Here is a 25,653-nt window from a genome sequence, read left to right on the forward strand (position 1 = left end):
TCCTTTTGGGTGGACTAAATTAGCTCCTACTTTAGAGTAGGGTTTAACCCAGCACAATAGGAACTACCAGTGACAAGTGTTCGTTGATTGGCCGAACGCATGCCATACAAAACATCGACACCTGCCATTTTTAAAACAGTTTACATATACTTACTCCACAAACTCCATGATCATGGAAAACAGCGTTAAGAGATAAACATACAGAAAGCTAATGTTAACTGCATTTACCTGTCGTCTTTGTCTGCAATGTTGTGTTTATTCTTAGCCTTGATGATATGTAGCCCTGCAAGTTGTCATAGGAGCTAGATATGGTGCTAAAGCCCTATACCTCTTTTTTTTATATACTAGTTATTCATTAAACCATCTGACACCATTGTGTCTCTGATCCCCTCATAGACAAAAACAGTCCACCTCAAATCAAACCGCTTAAAACAGACTCTGTCCCAGAGACTTCAGAAAGTAAGGATGACCCAACCAGTCCTGCAGGAAATGCAGCATCCGCAGAAGAGGCAGGATCTACACCTGATCAAGGTATACATCCTTCTGTGTTTCAGTTTGATAATCACAAGTGTTTGCTAAGACTGGATTATTATTACTATTTCTCATACTGTGTGAGTGATGAAATATCGCTTCTGCATATTACGTATCTGACACCTATACGTAAGAAAAATAGTCTACACTACTGCTACAGTTTTGGGTTCAATAATAATAAAAAAAAATAAAAAAAATGTATGTCTCTTCTGCTCACCAAGGCTGCATTTATTTGATCAAAAATACAGTAAGAACAACAATATTGTAAAATAATATTATTGCAATTTAAAATAACTGTTTTCAATTCGAATGTATTTTCAAATGTAATTTATACAGTTTATTGGAAAAGATAATTGATTTGGTGCTCAAGAAACATTTATTATCATTAATGTTGAAAACAGTTGTGCTGCTTAATATTTTTGTGGAAACCACAACACATTTTCTCAGGATGTATTGATGAATATAAAATTCAATAGAACAGCATTAATTTGAAATAGAAATCACATTCTAAATTAAACTGTCACTTTTATGCATCCATCCTTGCTGAATAAAACTAATAATTTCTTTCAAAAAGAATAAACTTGAACGGTAGTGTGTACTGGTTGTAAGAAAATGGCGATACCCTGGCGAACAGCAACAACACCTTGTGAACACAGAGTGAATTTTGCACAAACAGGCACCTCTCACATTGTCTTCAGAATATGTACAAATGTTGTTAATTGAACGTATGCAGGAATATGATGTGCTAACTGACACATTGCTTTCTCAGCTGCAGCGCTCAAACGTCAAGTCCACCTTCCAACCACAAACAAGTACAGCAGAGAACCATGTGAGTCTCTGTCTCTCTCTCTCTCTCACCAGTCCAATATAAAACCCTGCTGTCATGTGACCCCATTGCCCATTTCCTCCCTCAGTGTACAGGGTCATCAAAAACCAACCTCCTCCTATCTTGTCCATTGAGCTGGACCATAACCTCTTCAAATGCAAGATCGCAGGCTGCCTCAAGTCTTTCCGCAAGGCGTCTCTGCTGCACTACCACATGAAGTATTATCACGCACAGAACGACCCAAGCCCCCCTCGCTGCGTCCAGAAGCGCTCCTCAGACAAGCAGAACCACAGCCAGGAGACCCCTCGCAGGCGCCGCACGGTCTCGGCCTCCCACCGTTAGTGCACACTTTGTCTATTAGCTGTTTGTTTGGGTTGTTTTGTTCAGATTTGGGGTGGAACGGTACACAGACATTACGGTTCGGTACGAGTTCGGTACAATGGAGGGAAAAGCAAAACAAAAATGCAGAAGGCAATTTTTTTTTATTGTGCATGTCTCAGTCTGTACCACCTAGTGTCATACAGTCTCTCCCCTGAGCAGCTGCAACAACCTGCCCTGTAAGATGTAAACAATAAGTACCCCACATCATCTCCAGACTCCAACTGTAACTTGTAAACAAAATAAGGCAAGCAACCATAAAGCTGAAAATGAGCCTACAATAGCAGACATAAGCACTTTAAATAAAAAATAAATGGCTATGTTTTATAAAAAGGTTCACAAAACTAAATACAAATGTTTAGAAAAAATATGTAACGTTAATTTAGTTGTAGGTTACGTTCTCATATCCAATTTTTCTCTAATGTCACAGGGAATAATCTGGTTTACACGATTCTTTTGTAGTGTGGTTTTGGTGTACTAAAGTGTTGTACTAAAATAAACATTCACGAATCTACCTTACTACTTCTCGCCACTGATTCCTGATGGTTTAGAGGACAATTACACAGAGTCGCACCCTGTCGTTTAAAAGAAGCTTAGTACACCAGCGAGCGCAAAGTAAATGCCTCGTCCATTTGGGGAGACTCGCGCTGCGGAGGCAGGCGAAAGTATAAACAAACCTAGCTTAAGGCGGGGCTGCAGATTAGGTGTCCATAAAGAACCCATGTATCTAACAGTAGTGTCGCATTACATTCATTAATTTGCACGCAAGTTTTATTTATTTTTATACTGTGTATTCTCCGTGTAAATTCATCCACTGAACCGTGACGCCCGTACCGTTTCGGTTCAATACGAATATATGTACCGTTCCACCCCTAGTTCAGATGTGTGTGCGTTTGGCCTCGTAATATTTAAAACATAATTAAAGTGCCCATATTATGCTCATTTATGAGCTCATAATTTTATTGTTGGGGTCTGCTAGAATACATTTACATGATTTAAAGTTCAAAAAACTAATTTTTCTCATATTCTGCGGCCCTTCCTTTTACCTGCTGCCTAAAATGCTCTGTTTTATTTCCTGTTTCTTTAAAACATGCCTTTCTGATAAGCCCAGTCAAGGGTTTCACTCCCTTTGACATGGACTATGTGCTAAACTCAGCTGTATTCAACACTAAAGGAAAGGTAAAATCAAAAAGCATAACAGGTGCCCTTTAAATCTCCCACAGATACTCCCTCTCCTCTGAGTGACAGTAAGTCAGGTCACTCTCTGTCGCCCCCTGCGGTTGGCAGCATGCACCGGCAGCGCTCGGCCACACTGGGCGCAGAAAGGAGCAAAGAGAACCAGCACTTCAACCGCTCGCTGCATGACGACAGAGACTGGGTTGCCAAGGAAACAGGTATTTGAGAGCACCGTGATCATTCCATCTATTTCTGTGATCATGCTCTCGCTGATTTCTCTGCATATTACCACAATCAGGCCATGGCAGTAACGGAGATTTATTTTTCTCATCTGAAGGGGTGAAAGAACGGGAAAGGCTGAGAGAGAAGCGGCAGAGGGATTTCTTCCGCATCAAACTGAAGAAAAGGAAGAAGAAAAGGAAGTCTAAGTCAGGTGAGACGGCAGTTTTAGTGCAGCGGTGGCTCTTTCTTCGGCTCTCTGCTGTCCCCTCTGTGTGTCTGCTGTTGCTACAACTTTTCTCTAAATAGGCAGTTTCACTAAACTAAGCATGTACAATTATTTTGATGTCACGCTTTAGGGTTTCTGTTTTGAATGCATAATAAAACTATGCAAATATATACAGAGTTATATATATATATATTTAAAATGTGAAAATTAGGCAGCTTTTTTAAGTAATGTTTTTTTTTTAAAACATATTACTTTAATGCGGAGTGTTTTTCCATGTTTCATTCTCAGTTGGTGACGTTAAGATCCTCAACAAATGCATATAGCTTGAGACATTTGATAAACAGCGCTGTCATGGGGTGGGCGCCATTGGCAAAAATATCATATCACGATTCTTTTTCATGTTGGTTTTACTATTTTGCAAGTGCCTGAACATTACAGCCAAACAAATGTCCCTATTTTAAAAAACAAAGCCTTAGGTAACAAAATATATAAAAAGAAAAGAATGGCAGACATTTAGGCCAAAGTGGCGAAGATAAAAATCTCTGTCATTATTGTCTGTGTTATTAAAAATTAAGAACAAAGATACACATTACACATACACAACTTATTTATATATATATATATGAGGCACAGTTCACTGAGCAGTTTCAAGAGCCGCTCCCTCTCCCATGTGTCACTCAAAGTTGTAGCAAGATGATGGTACAAATTGTCTTTAAAATGAAATAAACGCTCGATTGACTTTGAAATACTGAAATTCTCAACCATTTTCTATCCGCATTGGGACACCAAATCTATGTGTCATTCGTCTCGAGTTATTAATAGACTCTGAAAGTGCACAGCCACCCACAAAAGGAACGTTTCAGTTGCCAGTGAAAACAGCCAAAGATACAACGTAGTTCCACAGAAAGTTTTTTTTATTACATCCCCCTTCCAGCAACAAAACGTGAAGACCTCACCAGTCTCACTAACCCACGTGATCAACACATTCTCACAGACTCTCGCGATAATACATTCCCTCGCACATGAAGTTAACAATCTCCCTCTCTTCTTTAAATAAAAGAAACTAATGAACGGGTGATTTTGACATATAAAACATTGTCACCAAATATGAAATATTTTTAGAACACAGTAACATTTAAGTGAGCTTGAGTACTTAAAAAAAAAACTGTACCAAGATAAATGCTCAATAGTCCAGATATTACAGTTTCCATACACCCTCATACAGCGCTTTAAGAAGCATAAGTGAGGAAGCACCTTTCTTCGTCAAACAGTCAGCAAGTTGTGACTTGGCTTCTGACCAACGCACTTCTTTGATTTTGTTAGCATGTAGGAGCTCTTTGACACTGCTTATTTCTAATCTTAGTCTCTTCTCTGTGACCTGTTTAGTAGACTTAAGAGCATCAAACAGGGAATGGTTATCAGTAACACAAATAAGGGGGAGAGCATTAAGATCAGCTTTACCAGTGGTAAGCTCAGAGTAGAGCATAGCCAAGAACATAGCATTGTCAATACCATCTGACATGGCAAGGGTTTCTCCTGCCAGCGTGCTTCTTACCACACGTCTGATTTTTTTAGATTGCCAAAACAGAGGAGAGAATTTTCCTGTTTTTTCCATGAGGGCAATTAAAGCCCCTCCCTGTGTACCTCCATCTGGTAGATTGCCCAGTGAAGCATCACTGAAGACCACCAAACTCAAATCATCACTGTTGCCCAAGTGTTGAAACTTAAGTGTGACCTTCTCTGACTTAAGTTTACGGATCACTTTGTTCACTTCATGTATGGACTGAACAGTAGCATTCTTAATGTTGGATGCTAGGCTACATGTGTCAAACATAACATCTGGTCTTGTTTGTTTAGCAACCCACAGAATCTGTCCTATCTTGGACCGGAGTTGTTCTCTTTCTTTCTCGTTTAGTGGAGCCTCTCTCTGTACAGCACGTGCTGCCTGTAAGTGAACTGGTTGTAGGTTTTCAATGTAACTGTGCTGATGCACCTGCACTACACCACCCACAGTAGCAATGTCCATCCCCACGTATGAAAAACTCTCATGCTCTTCACGACCCACATGAAATGCAGATTTAAGTACAGGGATTACATTAGTTACAAAGTGCTCTGAACCTGCCCAAAAAAAATCATCCACATGGCATGCCAGTACTCCTGTCACCTCAGATTGCTCATTCTGCCAAAAAAACACTGCAGGATCAACCCGGGACATTTTACCACCACTGTTCAGCATGAGTTCTTTGACCTTGTTGTACCAGTAGAGGGAAGCGTCTGCAAGTCCATACACGCATTTCTTTAGTTTCCACAACGCATTGTCCACGCCTGCTTCTGGTGGAGGACGAATGTAAAGGTCTCTTGAGAGTTCCATTCCCTGCAAAAAGGCAGACTTAATATCCATAGAATTTACTTTCCATTTGTTTTGACAAATAACAGCTAACAGCAGCCTGAGTGACTCTGATGCACATGTGGGAGAATCTTTCTGTAATTCTTGAATATTGACTTCTTCAAAACCTCTCGCCACAAGGCGAGCTTTGGGAACAATACCATTAGAAGTTTCCTTCAACGTACAGACCCATCTAGTAGAAATACATTTTTGACCCTTGTCTGTGACCTCTTCGTAAACATTATTATTTTGCCAGTTTTCAATCTCTTGCTGTTTAGCAGCATCAAAAGAGATGTCTTTGGAAATGAGTACATCAGCATCGGTGTTATCACATTCAGTGAGAAGATCATCAACATGTGACATGTCTAAAGCTTCCTTTTGACCCTCGCTGCCATCTGGTTCAAGATACTGCACATTGTACCAGTTTTTATATTGCCCTTTTGCTTTTCCTGCTCTGCCTAAAACTCTGGCAGTGTGTTTAGTACCATCATCTCTGTTTGTAAATGTTACTGTCTGACCTGTTCTCAGTTTGACACCAGTGGAACTCACTGTATTAGTAGCATCACTCTCTGTCTCATTAATTTGTCTCACGTCTTGTCTATCATCTGTTTCTGTGTTTTCAGGGATTTGCACGTCTCCATTAACACTCGTTTCATCAGCTGAATTCTCTGACACATCTGTGTGTATTACGTTTTCATTTTCTTTACTATTTTCAGGAATATCCGGTAGTACAGGTTTATCCTCATCCTGTGCATTGACTTTATTCAGCCTGGACTGGTGTACTCTGACAAGAATCCCACCATGTCTGATAAACACTACAGAGCTATCCTGACCGATAACTACAGCAGGGCCTTTCCACTCTGTACTGTCTGCTCGTTTGTAGTACACTCTGTCTCCTGTCTCATACTTTTCATCTGTAGGCCTGAGCTGCTTTCGTAAAGCTCTTCTTATTCTTTCTGAGCATTCCACCTCTGTGAAAGCTCTTCTGGAAGCATGCAATGCTGCTAGGTGCTGTCCTACTCTAGTACTCATAGAAGTGCCCTCTAGAGCAGGCAGTTTATCAACCAAAACGGAGGGAAGATTAGGACTGTGACCAAACACAAGCTGATGTGGGCTATAACCATGCACATTAATCATACTGTTTTTGGCCATTAGAGCCCAGTCTAGAGCAGTCTGCCAGCCACACCCGTTTTCCTTTTTCACCTTCAAGAGGATCTCCGTCAGTGTCATGTTGTGTCTCTCCAGCAGCCCGTTGCTCCAAGGACTGTATCCCGCTGTAGTCTTTATCTCAGTGTTGAATTTTTCTGCCATCTCTCTTATCTCCTCATTGTTGAACTCACCACCGTTGTCTGTGTATATGCGTTTGGGGGCACCATGGACACTTATCCACGAGTGAATGAAGGAGTTGACGATCTCCGAGGCTTTCTTTGTTCTCACAATGTTTCCAGCGCTGAAGCGTGTGAAATGGTCGATGATGTGGAGGTACCATACGCCAGGTTCCAGCTCATGTAGATCCATTGCCACCGTCTCATTGTACTCAGAGGCTAAAGGCAAACCAACAGCAGGCCTGGGCTTGGTCCTGCTATATCTTTGACATACCTCACAGTCACGGATGATCTCTTGCAGAATAACTGGACAGTCTTTGTCAGTATTTCCAGAGCTGAGGATGAGCCTCTGCAGCCGGTCTGCGGAGGCGTGGCCAAACTGCTTGTGGAGCTTCAGGAGAACTTTACGCTTCTCTTTTGTAGACATCTCTGCTGTGACGACAAGGATTTCACTTTCATTGGTGTCCGCTTCAGTATTACCATCTCTAATGTCAACACAATAGTGTCCCGAACTAGTGAGCTCAAGAGGCACTGGTTGCTTGAACATAACAACTCTGTCATTCTCCATGTCTAAAACAGTTCCTGCTCTCTTTAGAGACATTTTGCTCAGCAGTAAAGGAATATCAACAGGAACAACTTCCGTTTCAATGTGACATTTTGTTAGACCGATCTTAGCGGGAAGCTTCACCTTTCTATTGGAGTGTACCACCTGACCATCACCAAATCTGAAAGGTCTGCAGCTTAAAGATTCAGTGTGCAGCAGTTTGTTTATTTGGCTTTGGGTCAGGTCTTTCATGTAACTATCCAGCCACTTCTCACCACAAACAGTACGTGTGCATGCAGTGTCAATGATAGCTGATCCCAGTGATTCAGTTAGGAAGATCTCAGAGTCCGTCATGACTTTTGTAAACAGTGTAATGTTACACTCTTCCACATTTTCATCTTCTGCTAGCTTTACTTCATTTCTCCGATGAGGACAGTCTTTGGCCCAATGGTACGTGCTCTGACAAATGACGCATTTTGTTCTCTTACCATATTTGTCGAGTGGGTTTGTACCTTGCTGTGGCTGCCACTGTCTGCTCTGTGACGGGCCGTTGTTCCGTCTGAATTTTCCCGGTTGCCTCTGCTCCGTGAAAAACGCCGCATCTTGAGTCTCGCTGCCGCCGCTTGCTCCACTGGTTCTTCCTCCGAAAATCCGCTTCAACGCTGACTTCATGGATGCGAATGTCAAATCCGTGCACGCTGTTAGTGCTAGCTGCCTACTCTTCTCGTCGAGACAAGCCGTGTCCAGGAGTTTAAACGCTAACACAGCGTCAGGCAGGGTCATGTTGTACTTCTTCATGCGGTTGTATCTCTGCTCAAAGTCTATAATGTAGTCCGTCATGGACACCGCACTGTCTTTGGAAATCGAGTCGAAATGAGAGTATGCTTCATAAGCGCGGTCTTTTTCTTCTCTCAAAAATATCGCGTCCAGCTTAGCTAGCAAGGTTTCCATACCGTCGTCTTTGTTTAGATCGTTCGCGGGTATTTCCAAAGCGGTCTCTCTGGCTCGCCCCTCGAGCCCCAGCACCACCGCGAGTGCCTGCTTTTTCTTGTCCAAGTCCGTAACAAGCCTCCAAATACTAACTTCATTTTTCCAGCACTCGTATGGTCGGGCTTCGTCAAGCTTAGGCGGTACTCTGTAGTTGGAAACCATCCTCTGCTACCATTGAAAACAGCCAAAGATACAACGTAGTTCCACAGAAAGTTTTTTTTATTACATCCCCCTTCCAGCAACAAAACGTGAAGACCTCACCAGTCTCACTAACCCACGTGATCAACACATTCTCACAGACTCTCGCGATAATACATTCCCTCGCACATGAAGTTAACAGCCAGTTCCTCTCGACAGCTTCAAGAACTCACTGAATCAGATCTACAAGCCGCCTCGTCGGTGAGGAACTGCTCGGTCTGTGTTTAACCCTGTGTGGCGTCTGCTCTTCCTCCTCTGACAGACTGTTACAGCACTGAGGAGAGCATTGGCCTAAAGCCTTTCCCCTGCAATCTGAATTCGGCCCACAAATTGCCCCTCTCCCTCACACACCGATCCTACACGGGACACTGCCCCGAAAAGATGCTCAGCCAGGGTGGGTACCAGAGAACGCAGGTCCTCCGAACTCACAGCTGCCTGCTTTGTGTTCCTCTCCTGCATTGTTGTCTTTCAGTGTCTTGACTAGCTGTGTTTAGTCACTGCCGCTATGTAGATTCATCTCTCTAGAGTTGTTTTTAACGTGCGTGTGCATGTGTGATTCTCTTGCATGGGTGACTGTAGTATAGAAATGGAGATTAAATCTTCTGCTTAAATGTGTGGTGCTTGTTTCCGCCAGGTGAAGACAGCAGCAGTGACTTGTCTTCAGACAGTCCTGTGTGGAGTGAGGACGAGTCCGATGCTGAGCTGGATCTGAACATGCCCCTCTCTGAGCAGGGTGTGGAAACCGTCTCTCACAGCTCGGAGATCGTACGCTGTATCTGTGAAGTGCAGGAGGAGAACGACTTCATGATACAGGTGAACTACCGCCCTCTGAAACTGCAGCAGACAAGCCTCTGACTTTAGCATTCACACTCAGACTAATGCACAGATCATTTGACATACAGGATCAGATTGTTTTGTTGCATCCATTTATATGGTTATCACTGTCAATCGGATTTAAATCGCGCATTTAAATACGATTGTCAATCCATAAACTTGGCAATGTGTAGTTAGCAGCATGAAAAAAAAAATTTCATGGCGGCCATTATAATCATTGAAGCTGTCAATTATTTTGCAAGGTACACAAAGCTGCGCTCTTGCAAAAGCTTGCGTTTTAATCAATGAAACATGGACACCTTAAAATAAAGTGTAAGAGATATTTCTGTGATTGGCTACAAAGCCAAGAGTGTTTTAAAGCAGCCGGCTATCCGTGGGTACCGGTACTGCAGAACGCCAGGTATCGTCACGTTAAATGATCAAATAAATCCTTGGCGGGACAAAGATTTGACTGCTGCCAAAATATTTTTAATGCAGTAAAAACCCTGATCATAAATCTTTTATTTATAGTTGAGTATATATTTATTACAAATATAAATTGGATGCAAATAATTTATACATTTATAAAAACAGCTATAAAAAATATAATATATATTATATAAAATATAATAAGTATATCTGACATACTTCAAGCTGTAGTATGAACCAAAAAAAAAAAAAAATCAGAACAAGGAATTTAAACCAACCATTTACTTGAATTGTATTATGAGTTATTTGATTTAGTGAAACAATGATTTTTTTAAACAGTCATATGCAGTTCAGTAATTGTCTGGGAGACTGAAGGATGTTTCCTGTGCTCTCTGCAGTGTGATGAGTGTTTGTGCTGGCAGCATGGGACGTGTATGGGTCTGTATGAGGACAGTGTCCCGGACAGCTACAGCTGCTACGTCTGCAGAGACCCACCAGGTGAGAGACTTAAAATCACCTCAGTTTAGTGGATATTAACTTTCATTTTGAAATGAGTCTCTCTGGACTGTGTGTGTTGGCAAAACAAGGATTACGATCAAAATATGACAATCACGTCAATACATTTTGTTGTTTTTTTGTTGTTGTTTTTTTATGTTTACATGTGCTTTTGTTTGTATGCAGCCCAGAGACAGAGTCAAAGGTTCTGGTATGATAAAGACTGGCTGAGCAGTGGTCACATGTATGGCTTGTCTTTCCTGGAGGAGAACTACTCAAACCAGAACAGTAAGAAAGTGACAGCCGCCCATCAGCTTCTAGGGGACGTCCACCGTGTGTTTGAGGTCCTGAACGGCCTTCAGCTCAAGATGAGCATCCTACAGTAAGTAACTCCTTTTCTCTAATGCTCTTAAAGTGATCGACTATTAGGTACATTTGTGAAAGTGCAGTAGGAGCTTCCGTTATAAATCAAAGCTGCCCCCTGTTTTAGGACACAAGCCCATCCAGACCTGAAACTCTGGCGGCAGCCCTGGAAACCTGTAGACGGCCTACGGAGGAAGGCGGCAGGTGATTCTGGCATTACTACTCCTTTCCCCCCCTCACCCCCTGAAATGGGAGTGAGCGAATTTGAGACAATGAAAAGCGAAGTCCCGTCGCCCGTGGAGACGCATGTCTCTTTCCAAGACTCGTACATTAGCAGCGATCACTGCTACCAGAAGCCCCGTACGTACTACCCAGCGGTGGAGAGAAGGCTTGTGGTGGAGACGCGGGGCGGTTCTGAGCTGGAGGACAGTCTCAGGAGCACTGAGGACCTACTAGAGATGGCCGAGCAGAGGTACAGCATGCCACTGGACCACGACCAGCACAAGCTTCAGCTGGCCGACCGCTCTTTTAGTAAGGTGAGTTGCACACTATAAGACAAAAGCTTGTCGGTCAATGCACATTTGACACGGCACATCTGTTTCCAAACCAGTTTGACATCGGTTTCCAAACCAGTTTGAGATCTGTTTCCAACCCAGTTTGAGATCTGTTTCCAACCCAGTTTGAGATCTGTTTCCAACCCAGTTTGAGATCTGTTTCCAACCCAGTTTGAGATCTGTTTCCAACCCAGTTTGAGATCTGTATCCAACCCAGTTTGAGATCTGTATCCAACCCAGTTTGAGATCTGTATCCAACCCAGTTTGAGATCTGTTTCCAACCCAGTTTGAGATCTGTTTCCAACCCAGTTTGAGTTTCCAACCCGGTTTGAGATCTGTTTCCAACCCGGTTTGAGATCTGTTTCCAACCCAGTTTGAGATCTGTTTCCAACCCAGTTTGAGATCTGTTTCCAACCCAGTTTGAGATCTGTATCCAACCCAGTTTGAGATCTGTATCCAACCCAGTTTGAGATCTGTATCCAACCCAGTTTGAGATCTGTATCCAACCCAGTTTGAGATCTGTATCCAACCCAGTTTGAGATCTGTTTCCAACTCAGTTTGAGATCTGTTTCCAACCCAGTTTGAGATCTGTTTCCAAACCAGTTTGAGATGTGTCCAACCCAGTTTGAGATCTGTTTCCAACCCAGTTTGAGATCTGTTTCCAACCCAGTTTGAGATCCGTTTCCAACCCAGTTTGAGATCCGTTTCCAACCCAGTTTGAGATCCGTTTCCAACCCAGTTTGAGATCCGTTTCCAACCCAGTTTGAGATCCGTTTCCAACCCAGTTTGAGATCCGTTTCCAACCCAGTTTGAGATCCGTATCCAACCCAGTTTGAGATCCGTATCCAACCCAGTTTGAGATCCGTATCCAACCCAGTTTGAGATCCGTATCCAACCCAGTTTGAGATCCGTATCCAACCCAGTTTGAGATCCGTATCCAACCCAGTTTGAGATCCGTATCCAACCCAGTTTGAGATCCGTATCCAACCCAGTTTGAGATCCGTATCCAACCCAGTTTGAGATCCGTATCCAACCCAGTTTGAGATCCGTATCCAACCCAGTTTGAGATCCGTATCCAACCCAGTTTGAGATCCGTATCCAACCCAGTTTGAGATCCGTATCCAACCCAGTTTGAGATCCGTATCCAACCCAGTTTGAGATCCGTATCCAACCCAGTTTGAGATCCGTATCCAACCCAGTTTGAGATCCGTATCCAACCCAGTTTGAGATCCGTATCCAACCCAGTTTGAGATCCGTATCCAACCCAGTTTGAGATCCGTATCCAACCCAGTTTGAGATCCGTATCCAACCCAGTTTGAGATCCGTATCCAACCCAGTTTGAGATCCGTATCCAACCCAGTTTGAGATCCGTATCCAGACCAGTTTGAGATCCGTATCCAGACCAGTTTGAGATCTGTTTCCACACCAGTTTGAGATCTGTATCCAGACCAGTTTGAGATCTGTTTCCAGACCAGTTTGAGATCTGTTTCCAGACCAGTTTGAGATCTGTTTCCAAACCAGTTCGAGATCTGTTTCCAAACCAGTTCGAGATCTGTTTCCAAACCAGTTCAAATTCTGTCGTAGTATCTGCAAATAGTCACCGCATGTCTTACATTTGCGCACACATTTTGTTTTGCAGTGCATAAAACCAGAACTAATTAGATTGGCTAAAAAGAGATTTGGGATGCTAGGATGAACAACCATCTAATTTATTTCACATTATTAATAATGCGAGAGCACCAGTACACGCCAAAGATGCGACTCATTAGTTTCTGTTTTCAGGAGCTGGAGTGCCGTATGAAGCGACTGGTTTCCGCTGAGCAGGAAAAGAGCTGTGCGGTGGAAATCAAGGAAGAGGAGCCTGACCCTGTGACCCCTGACCCCAAGCCTGACCCTGATCTTGTGCTGCACCAGCAGTGGCAGCTGAACCTGCTGGAGCACATTGAAGCAGTGCAGGACGAAGTCACACACAGAATGGACCTCATTGAGAGAGAACTAGATGGTGAGACTCTACAATATCTTTTAAACATTGCTGGTTTAAAACGATTTAAACAATAAATGTTAATTCTTTGTTGAAATCCCAATGCAGTGCTGGAGAGTTGGCTAGACTTCACAGGTGAGCTGGAACCTCCAGATCCGCTGGCGCGCCTCCCTCAGCTGAAACATCGCATCAGACAACTCCTGACTGACCTGGGAACAGTCCAGCAGATCGCACTCTGCTCCTCATCCTCTTGAGGGCGCCAGAGGACACACAAACGGCTCAAACTGAATCCAATGCACAATGGAGTCCCTTAAAGTCTGGCAAGAAACTGCGCTAATGATTATGTGTGCCTGGTTTTTGAGAGAAAACCCCTAAATGAATCAAGCTTACCGTTGATGTGACCGTTTCTGTGGCACACGCATGTTGGAGTGAGTGACCGGTGTGGTCAACGGTTACGAAAGACTGAGACGAAAGATATCTGATGCAAACAACAGTTTATTTTATTTTTTTGTATTTGTGGAATTTAATGCTTCATTGTAGCACTTAGCTGTGTCTGTCATAGACTTAGGAGTTTATTTTTTATTTTAATGTAATTTCCTCTGTATTCTTGACATGCTAAATAATCATTTTATGTTAATTCATAAGTGATCGTTTTGGAGACTCTCGGCACGTCTTTGCTCTGTGTAAAGAGCTTAAGGACCCGGGTGGTATTTTGCTGTAGTTAAAAGAAAAAATGTTAAATATGACTATAACGATATGAAAATATATTTTAATCTGAAAATACTTGCATTTTACTTCTATATTTGTACTTAAAAGTCAAGTAATCTTGTAAATAACCCAAACAGTTGCTTATTCATTTTCTTTTTATTTCTGATTTCAACTTGTATTTACAGTAAAGACTTTCTGTAATCTTTGATCTGTTGTGAATACTGTAGTTTTGGCCTTTCTGCCTATAACCTTCTGATTTTTGACACAATTGATGTTGCTTTCATTTCAGAACAGCGTGGCTTTTGTTTCCACTGGTACATTAAACAAGCACAGAATGTTGAAATCTTGCATATGGAATTTTTGTATGTATATTTTCTTTTTGTTTTTCTTGTTTTCCCAATGATTCTGAACTTGTTTCTGTTGCTTTTAAGTCTACAAGATTGTTTTTGATCAAGACATTAGATGCCTTTAAGTTATTGTAATTGTGAATTTAAGTTATTGATTCTGCCACCTTTTTACTTCTGTCCATTGGTTTTCTTTTATATAGTGCGAGTCTGAGTACGGTATGGTCAGAGAGAGAACGAGAGAAAAGCTGGGGTCTTTTTAGTGTTCTCGCCCTGTGGTGTGTGTTTTTCTCCCCTCTAGAGAGACCCCCACCCCCCAAGAAAACCTGCCTGATATCTTATTTCAGGCCGATTCGAGTGTCATTCACCCTCAAATACACAAACTACGTTTGATATAAATCTGTGAATTTATAAAATCCTGCCGACTGGTATTTGAAGGGTTTGTGTTTCTCTGTACAGCTAGTGAGCGGTCTATTGACTGTTACTCAGTATTGTCTATTGTATTTTTATATCTGCCCTGTTGCTTTCAAGGCACTGGAAATTTAGTTACGGATTAAGTATTGCAATCTTTTTTTTTTTTTTTTTTTACATATAATTTTCCATTGTTGGCATCTGTTTTGCATTGGGGTCCCCTGGGAATAATAAGTTCTGCGAGATATTGAGACATAATCCAAATGCCAGAAAATAAATGCAAACATTTAAACTTAAAAAGTTGTTTGTTTTCACTTTGTCTAAAACTCCTGGAAGAATATTTCTTAAATGTTGTTTTGTTGCAAGTCCATGGACTAACAGAATTATAATTTTAGCACTTATGTATGTATACATAATGTAAACCTAATGTTAAAATTAACATTGTTTATTTTGGTAACACTTTACAATAAGGTTTTATTATAGTTAACATTAGTTAACTAACTTCTTTAACATGAACTAAGAATGTACAATACTTCTACAGTTACTATTAATCTTATTTAATGTTCATTTCAACATTTGCTAATACATTATTAAAATGAAATGTATTTGGTAACATTAGTTAATGCACTGAACAAACAGTTAAGTAGTTAATACATTAACTAATGACCCTTATTGTAAAGTGGTACTATTATTTTAAACCCTATACATCTTCATAATTGAAAGAAATCCAACTTTTTTTATTCCATAGATAAAGAAAACTCTAAAAATGCATGGTTAGATTTAATAACATCTAGCTAATGTTAAATATTCTTATATGGATTTATATTATTAAATTCAATTTAAAATGCTTTTGCACTAAAATGTGGGCTTTTGAAGTCATGACGACACCTGTCCTGTCCAGAGTGTGCGCGCGCGTGTTTGACTGAGTGTCTCGTGAGCTCCTCCTCCGTCAGCGCGAGGAAGCAACTAGATCACCGCCTCACTCTCTCTCTCTCTCATACACACACAGTCCAGTGACTACAACCACAATACGCTGCTCAATTCACCCCGGGCAACGCGTTCGGGTTTTATCCAGCACATTTTGATCTTCGTGAACGGGTGAGCAGTGATCTTTTCATTTTTTAAGTCCTGGCTTGAATGTATATCATAAAGTCAGTGAGTTGGTCAGTTCTTGCGCGAGCACTGCGTGCTGCACGCGAGCTAACAGTAGGCTAACGCCAGACATCGAAAGAATGAGACATAACGGCTAGTTTAACGGACGCTCAGTCAATAAGACTTAATAATATAGCTATTTTGTCAGTAACAGATATGGAGGAAGGTAACGGTATCATTTTCGCCTCTTTCCTCGTTACTGCTTGAAGCCTGGTAAAGACTGATAACTGACACCAGCTAGTCCTGTCATATCTAGACAGTAATGTTACGTATTTGTTGTAACGTTAAGATTAAATTGGGTAAGTTACATTTGATTCATGACTTGATTTTTCTTTTTATTTAGTGTTTGTTTTGTTTGTTTGGACGTGTTTAGCACTCTGTTAACACACTGTTGAGTTTAACTTCTTCCGAGCACTTCCAGGATCAAAGCTGTTTGGACTTTAGTCTCGTCGGGGTGGGAGAATGTACGATTTTTGTGTTTGTTGATGAAATACGTGATATATTTATGTTTTAGAAGCAGAGGGTGTAAAAAAATGGAGTCGAAACTCTTATCGTTGTTGCTGAAGTCAGTCGGTGTGCGTCATTCTATTTCTATAATATTCTTTCTCAGATGTGTTATACAACTTAAAATACAACTTAAGCCCTGGGATCAGTTGTAAATGGGTAATACATACTGTATTACCGTAGATACCCCAGTGCAGATTGTGGGGCATCTCTGCCTGTGTTTTATAAAAGGGCTGCTAACCTAGTTACCCAAAATAATGCAAGAGAAACAACACAGCACCAGCAAAGCTATTTGATTAGTGCCATCAGTCCAGATGCTCGAGTTCACTAACAAGTGGGCCAAATAAAAAAAAATTGTTTGGACAGAGCCACATTATTTTGCCAACAGAATGATACTAGCTCTAGATAGCAGTTGTATGATATATTTAACCTCTTTACTGTCAGTCAGTCCCATTTTTGGGGCATAGACCCCAAAATTAAATTTCCAACTTAAATTAATTTCCGACATTCACTGTAAGCAGTTGACCAATCAGAGCAGAGTAGACCAATCACAACAAATTGAACCATCTGACCAATCAGAGCAGAGTAGACCAATCACAACAGATTGAACCATCTGACCATATAAAGTAAAGTAGACCAATCACAACAGACTGAACCATCTGACCATATAAAGTAAAGTAGACCAATCACAACAGACTGAACCATCTGACCAATCAGAGCAGTGTAGACCAATCACAACAGACTGAACCATCTGACCATATAAAGTAAAGTAGACCAATCACAACAGACTGAACCATCTGACCATATAAAGTAAAGTAGACCAATCACAACAGACTGAACCATCTGACCATATAAAGTAAAGTAGACCAATCACAACAGATTGAACCATCTGACCAATCAGAGCAGTGTAGACCAATCACAACAGATTGAACCATCTGACCAATCAGAGCAGTGTAGACCAATCACAACAGACTGAACCATCTGACCAATCAGAGCAGTGTAGACCAATCACAACAGACTGAACCATCTGACCATATAAAGTAAAGTAGACCAATCACAACAGATTGAACCATCTGACCAATCAGAGCAGTGTAGATCAATCACAACAGATTGAACCATCTGACCAATCAGAGCAGTGTAGACCAATCACAACAGACTGAACCATCTGACCAATCAGAGCAGAGTAGATCAATCTCAACAGATTGATCCATCTGACCAATCAGAGCAGAGATCAATCACAACAGACTGGGTCATCTGACCAATCAGAGCAGAGATCAATCACAATAGACTGGGCCATCTAGCCAATCAGAGCAGAGTAGACCAATCACATCAGACTGGGCCATCTGACCAATCAGAGCAGAGTAGACCAATCACAAGAGACTGGGCCACCTGACCAATCAGAGCAGAGTAGACCAATCACAAGAGACTGGGCCACCTGACCAATCAGAGCAGTGTAGACCAATCACAACAGACTGGGCCATCTGACCAAGCAGAGCAGAGTAGACCAATCACAACAGTCTGGGCCATCTAGCCAATCAGAGCAGAGTAGACTAATCACAACAGACTGGGCCATCTGACCAATCAGAGCAGAGTAGACCAATCACAACAGTCTGGGCCATCTGACCAATCAGAGCAGAGTAGACCAATCACAACAGTCTGGGCCATCTGACCAATCGGAGCAGAGTAGACCAATCACAACAAACTGGGCCATCTGACCAATCAGAGCAGAGTAGACCAATCACAAGAGACTGGGCCATCTGACCAATCAGAGCAGAGTAGACCAATCACAACAGTCTGGGCCATCTGACCAATCAGAGCAGAGTAGACCAATCACAACAGACTGGGCCACCTGACCAATCAGAGCAGAGTAGACCAATCACAACAGACTGGGCCATCTGACCAATCAGAGCAGAGTAGACCAATCACAACAGACTGGGCCATCTGACCAATCAGAGCAGAGTAGACCAATCACAACAGACTGGGCCATCTGACCAATCAGAGCAGAGTAGACCAATTACAACAGTCTGGGCCATCTAGCCAATCAGAGCAGAGTAGACCAATCACAACAGACTGGGCCATCTAGCCAATCAGAGCAGAGTAGACCAATCACAACAGACTGGGCCATCTGACCAATCAGAGCAGAGTAGACCAATTACAACAGTCTGGGCCATCTAGCCAATCAGAGCAGAGTAGACCAATCACAACAAACTGGGCCATCTGACCAATCAGAGCAGAGTAGACCAATCACAACAGTCTGGGCCGTCAGAGCGGAGTATGCTCTTGGAAAAGATAGACTGGATCCTTGATAGATCCTTTTCAGACACTGTGAGAAAAGAGGTAAAGCTGCAATGTATATTATGACAAAAATAAAGTGAAAGGTTTTTTTTTTTTTGGATGCATGTAAACCCTATTGTAGGGGACCTCCAAAACAAAACTATGAACCTTTTTAAGGAACCACTTGGCGTCCTCTGCAATAATTCATAACATTTAGGTTGATGGACATTCCTAAACATGTTTGATATTGCTTAAATTCAATGTAAGCCGTGCTAATCAGCCACACATTAAACAGTCACTGTCTCATGAAGTAGATGCGTTTCATCATCAGTGTGAGCTGTTATTTCAGGCGCCACACGAGAAGCATTCGCCATACGTGCCGGAGCGGCATACCAGCGCACCTTCAAGGACGTGTTTCAAAGAGCCTAATCATGCCTGTGCCCCCATGGGGATGATTCTCAGGAGGACTTGTTTTATCTGCCTAATTTCACTCCTGCAGCGGAGATGATTTACTGCCTGGGCTACAGGAGATGACATCACATGGATGTTTTTAGGGCTGCCCCTGACCAAAGATTTTTCTAGTCGACTACATTTAAACGAATAGTCAATTACGTGCATGTTTATGATATTAATTTTATTATTAAAATACATACGGTGGGGGGTAGGGTGTGGACAACAGATCGAGGCATCGTGTTTCTTCAAACGATTCTGGATCGATTTTGAGATTTTCAGTATGCATCGCGATTCTCTCTCCAATCGATGTAATGTATTTCACATTACAATTTCTAATTTTAATTGTCTCAGTACATTTTCAAATGTTTAACCATCAAACTTTTATTTTGACGGGAAACTGCTGGGAGCTTTAAGTGTCTTTTTGCTGAGAATCTTTAAACCTTGTTTTGTTTATTAAAGGAGCCATAGTTTCTCGCACTGTTTGGATGTGTTAATGTCATTGTTTTCATAGACCGCACAACAGGAAGGGATACCAAGCGCATTGCTGGACAGATCGCACTTGTTTTCACTGTTGTTCTATTGATTGGGCTACTCTCCTCCCATTGCTATGCCAACGACCTCCCCGGGTGACAGCTGTTGTGCGTTTACTCTGGTTCCTTAATTTCCATTGGCCGTGCTCCTCACAGGCCTCCATCAATCCACGCCTGCTTCTATTTGCGGTGGCGTGCCCCATGGCAGGACTGGAGCGCGTGGCCTCCGCTGGATTCCTGGAGAGGAAGACTGGTGCAACCGAGGCTCCTCACGGGCAGAGCTGTTGTTTATCTGTCGCCACCTATCTGATCACTTCCAGGGGTGGGGAGAGCAGCTGTCAGATCGCAATCCAGCTAGAAGTGGAAGTATTTGATGGGAGTTTTCTTTCATAATCCTAATTGGATTATTAGGTTATGTCTTTTTAGAGAGAAAACCGCATGATTTCATTGTCTTGGCACTCAGAATGCTGCTACACGCTTTGTCTAATGAGCTGCATGTTCACTTGTTTATCTTTTAATTGACTTCAAAATCCTTTTTGTATAGACATACTCGGAGCTAACAACTCAAACCAGCTGGCACGACAGGCCTGTGGATCAGGATCTGTCTGTAGCAGCATATCATTTCAGACATGAGTGAGTGTCACTAAGCCCTGTTTCTTTGATCTGGGAACGTCTGACTAGGTGGCACAGCGTCAAGCAGACGACGAGTCTGTTCTCTCGCACCATTAGGACAAATTGTAGGTGTTGCCTTTGGCTTGCTTAGTTGGGGACACTTCTAGTCAACAATAGTATCGATCTACCTGCATTGAATGAGAACTGAACTGTGCAGGACGATGACAACACTGTTTTCTCCAGAGAGGCTGTAAATAAATGAACAACTTTTTTATAACAGAAATGAATCAATACTGAATTTACTTAAGCTGGACTATGACACTATTTTCTTCTAGAGCTGCTGTACAGCCGAAACAAACTTTGTTGCATTATTTTCCTGTTATCACTGTAAAGCTGCTTTGAAACAATCTGTATTGTAAAAAGCGCTATATAAATAAAGGTGACTTGACTAAATGAGCATCCCATCACTGAACGCCTTGCAATAACAATAACTTTGTATTGTTGACAGTTGGATTACCTTAATATTGACATGATACACCACCCTTCATTTAGCTCCAGTGGACACGCTTTAAGCTTTATGTAGAGAGGAGGACCAATACTGATTGTCTAATTGTCCAATATTTCTCCTTTTTTACTCAATAATGACAAATAATTATTAGACTTAACCTAAACTACATAAAATATTAGCAATATCTAAATGGCTGAATTTATTTTAATCTTTTTAGGGGTTCTGTCAATGCAATAATTACATGAAATTCGGTACTTTACCTGTAAATACCAATGGTCCTGTTTGTCAGTAAACAGTCAAAGTAATAATATTTGTAAAAAAAAATCCAGTCCAAGCAATTATCAGTCTGTCTGTACTTTTATGTTCAAATTCAAAATAATTATCCATGTTTTGGTTATTTCTGTTAATGTGTTACCTATAACTTTTAAGAATTAAAGCTGTAAAGCTCTTTGGAAACGCAGGCAAAAATTAATGTATAGAATAAAACTGGTATTTTTTGCAATGAAGGCCTACTTGGTTTAAGAATTAGTTTCAAAGTGATTGGGTCTTTAAAGTAGCAAGGAAACGGTAGTGTGACTGACATTAATCGGTTGCTGCATGAGGCAGGTATGGATATGAATGAACTTGCTGTTGTTTTTTAAGAAAGGGTTAAGCAGACTAAATGTTTGGAGAAGTCCTGCATACATTATCAGAGAGGAATTTGTTTTACCAGAAGATTGAGAAAAAAGAAAAAAAGATTAAATGTCTACATGGATGAATCGTTCACAAAAATACGAATAACATGCATTTAATAAAAATAGAATAATTGTCTGCTTTTGTTAAACTCATGATTGTGAATCTGGAACTGAAAATTGCTTTAGCTCTATGCCGGAATGGGACCCCGCAGGACTGGGTCTCTTGACACTTTAGCTGTAACTACAGTTAACGATAAAGTTAGTCAGGCACTAGGAGACAGAGTATTTTTATACTCTCAATGGAAAGCAAATATTAAAGCTCCAGTCCTTAACTTTTTGGGGTTAAAAATTATCCAAAATAAATTTGAGCAAGTACATAACCTGCCAGTGTTCAAAACTATCTGCTTGCCTTAGTTCGATTCAAAATGGTAAGCTTGTAATAATGTTTTTAATTCCAGTGGTACTGGTGGATTTCCGCGGGAATTTCGACCATGTCTTAGCGTCATTACGTCAAATCTATTCTGCCGTACACATAAAGGAGAAGTCTTGATTCGAGATTCACCCGTTGTAAAATGTAAAAGACTTTAAATGTTTATTTAATTAAATGTAGTCACGCAATGCTGATGTTGTTAACATTACGATTTGAGAACAAAGTATAGTTTGCACGATTTGACGTAATATGAAGCGATCGTTAGATTTAATCAATGCGATTTACTGCAATGCTTTTTTTCGCCTTAGTTGGTCAGAACAAAGTGGATGTTACTTGTTCAGATGACATTTTCCATCTAAAACTCTTATGTTGATCATACTTCCAAAAAGTATAATCTGTGATTCTGAAAGACAGTATCCACACCGGCGCAGTGACGGACAGCCACACATTCTCCTCAAAACATTGTGGTCATCCGCGCTGTGCCGTGTCGAGGCACAACTCACGTAAAGTTGATAATTATGCGAATGACTGCAATTGCAGATTTCAAACAGAGATGGCGACAAAGAGGAAATGCTACGGACTGCAGCTTTAAAATTGCATCATAAAAAAAGCATGTGGGAGTTTGTTCCCCATATGGTCTCTTTATGCCCTATAACTAGTCTCCCATTCAGTAAATGTGACTGTCAAACCCTTGTGTGAGTGGAAGAGTGGAGCTCTTATATAAGTGGATATGAGAAGATATCCACAGATCATCCAGAATTCTCTCTTATCTGAAACATGACAGCTGAACCGTTGTCTTGCCTTCCGATACCCATTGGGAGCCAATACAGTTGTTAACCAGATTACAACTCTACAGAGCTCATTTCTCAAGAAAAGGCTTCTGCCACGGCTGTAATATTCTCATAATCTTAAGAGGCCATTTTGTTTGTGCTTGGCAACTGGTAAACTCTTTATAACTTGCAGTTCCTTTTGTCCTACCTTGCATGCCCCCCCCCCCCCCCCCTTCCCCTTCTCTCTGTGTGTGTGTGTCTTTCAGCTTGATTGTAATTGTAGATTCTGCTGTACTGTTTTGAAAGGGCTGGTTTTCTGAGGTCCAGTTACCTGATCCTGGAAATAAAGAAAGTAGACACTCACTGTCCAAGGGAGAGCTACTGTTATATTATGCTGCACATAGGCATTACAAAAGTGTACTTTCCTCTTCATTCATACCCTGTAAACATTGATTTCCCATACCAGAGAAAACTATATTTATTCTTCAATTGCTGTGTTCGGGAGGTTTTTGGGCTGCAATCTTTGGCCAGGAAGTGTGTCATTCCAGCCAATAGCGATGCGTGGCACAGGTGAGGGCGGGAGTTTGAATGTTGTGCTTGCAAACAGTAACTGAACATTTCTGCATAGTGCACCTTTAAGTCTCACTGGTCCCACTGTAGGTCAAGGACGACACACACTTCTAACACACTTCAAGTTCTAACACACCTTTAAAAAACGGGTAAGGATACTTAACGTATCAAATAATGAGACTAAGTTTGATACTTGCATGATACTCGCCCATTTGAATTAAACTGTCCTGATGCAATTTGTTGAGGCTCCAGTTGATCTTTGCTGATGTTGTCTTATACCCCTTTTCCACCAAGGCAGAGCTGGTGCTGGTTCGGAGCCAGAGCCTAGTTTCAAATCGGTTCTTTGTTTTTCCACCGCCAAAGCACCAGCTCCGAACCAGTAAAACTGGTTCTTAAGTAGCACCAAATCATTGCAGGGTCTAGAACGGAGCCAAGTAAGAACCGCTTGCGTCAGGGGCTGGGGGCGGGGTTACCGTGACCAACAAGACGAATAGAAACTTGTGACCGCCATTTTTAAATAGCAGCTAGTCGAGCTAATAGCAGCTCGATTATAATATCCGTCTATGTAAGTTACGGCGAGCTGCACGAACGCGTTGGATTCCGATGTATTTTTGCAATCCCATGAGGATCCATAGTATTGCAACGTCCGTTATTGTTGATGGCTTGTTCGAGATGCATCGGAGCGGCGCGGACCGATCAGAGCTCCGGGAGTGTTTGGAGAGCATACGACTCCTTGTGCTTTTGATCGCTTTAGCAGTGCTTTAATGTCACGCGGCGATCGGTCTGCGAGAAGCCGAACCATCTCGAACAAGCCTGGTGTGTTTTTGTTTGGCGCTGCCGGAGTGCCGCTCTAGCGTTGCTGGGCAACATGAGATGTATACACAGTGACGTAAGATCTGGCTCTGTTTTGGCTCTCTAGCCTGTGGAAAGGCAAACCGGTTCTTAGAAGAACCGTCAGTAGAACCAACTCCGAACCGACTCTAGCTCTAGCTCTGAACCAGCACCTGGTTCTTGTTGGTGGAAAAGGGGTATTGATGAGAGAGAACCAGTGGGAGTCAGAGGCTCTTTGGTGAATGGAAATACAAGGCCGAAGCCTGGCACAAGCTTGGGGGTCCTTGGGGGACTTCTAGTTCAGCATCATTTTCACATCAGGATTTCAGAAAGGGAGTAAGAGGCGTGATGTTGTGATCAGTGATGTTTAAAGCCTGAAGATGTCACAGCCTCTGGAGGTGTGTGAGCCAATAAGAAGTTGTTCCCTTTGGAGGGAATTTGTTTACAACCTTTTGTTCAAGAAGTTGTACCTTTGAACATGTAATTTGATTGAGTGTTTAGCAAAAGAATCTTCAAGATACTAATGTGTCACAAAGTTAGCAAAATGTATTGTAAATTAACAAATGGGCGACAAAGATTGGAGTTTAAAGAGACTAAAGATGCTACACATATGATTTTGGTTAACCATAGTTTGCAAGTCTGAAACATTAATCCAAAAGAGTTTAAAAGAGAGAATGAATACATAGGCCAAACCACATAAAAGGAAAATCATGAGATGGGAAAATTAGATGCATGTTTATACATTTCTCAAGTGGTTATATAGAATATATAGGATTAAAATGGTTAATTTCTTCTTCTCAGCAAGAATTAAGTGAGAGTCACAACTGTCTGCAGATTCCTTTTGGGGTCGTAAAAAGTCTTAATGTTAGCTTCGGTCTTGTTCAGTAGCTTCAGACAGTGTGTTAGCTTCTTTTGGGATGTTAGTTTTGGGGAAGTTTCATAGACCTTTGTTGGGAGAGTGAGTTTGCTAGATTATTCATTAAATATAATGAATAATTTGTGTGGGTCTGATTGTTCCAGATGCTACACAGTGGAAGACAATTGTAAACAAAACTGTTTATTTACGAACATTTTTTTTTTAATGTTCTACAGAAGAAAGTCATGCATGTTTGGAACGACATGAGGGAGAGTAGGCTAAATAATAATAACTTTTTTGATCCAAGATTTAGTGGAAGATTTAGTCATTGTAGCATTCCTGGCACTTGTGAATATGACAAGAGTGCTGAAAGCTAATCACAGCTAAAGTGTTTTCACACTGTCAGCTCTGTTTACAGCCAGGTGCCTGCAGAATGAGTAATGCTGAGTCCACCCAACAGCCAAGGATGTCTCCGCCTATCTTTATCATTGATTTACACTCTTTGCTAATAGCCTATGGCTTTTTGTCATTTTTAAGCTTGACAGGCTTAGTCTTCATTTACTTTGTCATATTGAAAGGAGCAGCCAGG

At 41.6% G+C, this 25,653-nt stretch overlaps 2 protein-coding genes across 5 annotated transcripts in view; both read left to right on the plus strand.

The window, feature by feature from the left end:
- Positions 1–15,196, plus strand: part of phf20b (PHD finger protein 20, b) — a 29,649-nt gene extending 14,453 nt beyond the window's left edge. The window contains exons 8-19 of one of the 2 annotated variants that reach the window (XM_079588489.1): positions 397–531; positions 1,301–1,360; positions 1,446–1,694; positions 2,959–3,129; positions 3,249–3,344; positions 9,065–9,196; positions 9,437–9,615; positions 10,443–10,542; positions 10,726–10,921; positions 11,030–11,438; positions 13,239–13,458; positions 13,546–15,196. In XM_079588489.1, coding sequence (XP_079444615.1) covers positions 397–531; positions 1,301–1,360; positions 1,446–1,694; positions 2,959–3,129; positions 3,249–3,344; positions 9,065–9,196; positions 9,437–9,615; positions 10,443–10,542; positions 10,726–10,921; positions 11,030–11,438; positions 13,239–13,458; positions 13,546–13,691 — 2,093 coding nt within the window. In that variant the 3' untranslated portion in view covers positions 13,692–15,196. The remainder of the gene's footprint in view (positions 1–396; positions 532–1,300; positions 1,361–1,445; positions 1,695–2,958; positions 3,130–3,248; positions 3,345–9,064; positions 9,197–9,436; positions 9,616–10,442; positions 10,543–10,725; positions 10,922–11,029; positions 11,439–13,238; positions 13,459–13,545) is intronic. The other variant, XM_079588490.1, reaches the window with a different exon arrangement.
- Positions 15,197–15,848: 652 nt separating this feature from the next.
- ndrg3b (ndrg family member 3b) overlaps positions 15,849–25,653 on the plus strand; it is a 65,297-nt gene continuing 55,492 nt past the window's right edge. For 2 of the 3 annotated variants that reach the window (XM_079588008.1, XM_079588004.1), the window contains exon 1: positions 15,852–15,998. The gene's annotated coding sequence lies outside the window, so the exon portion shown is untranslated. Of the gene's footprint in view, positions 15,999–25,653 lie in introns of all 3 variants that reach the window. The other variant, XM_079588005.1, reaches the window with a different exon arrangement.

Source organism: Phoxinus phoxinus (assembly GCF_949152265.1).
Source record: "Phoxinus phoxinus genome assembly, chromosome: 18".
Classification (NCBI taxonomy): Eukaryota; Metazoa; Chordata; class Actinopteri; order Cypriniformes; family Leuciscidae; genus Phoxinus; species Phoxinus phoxinus.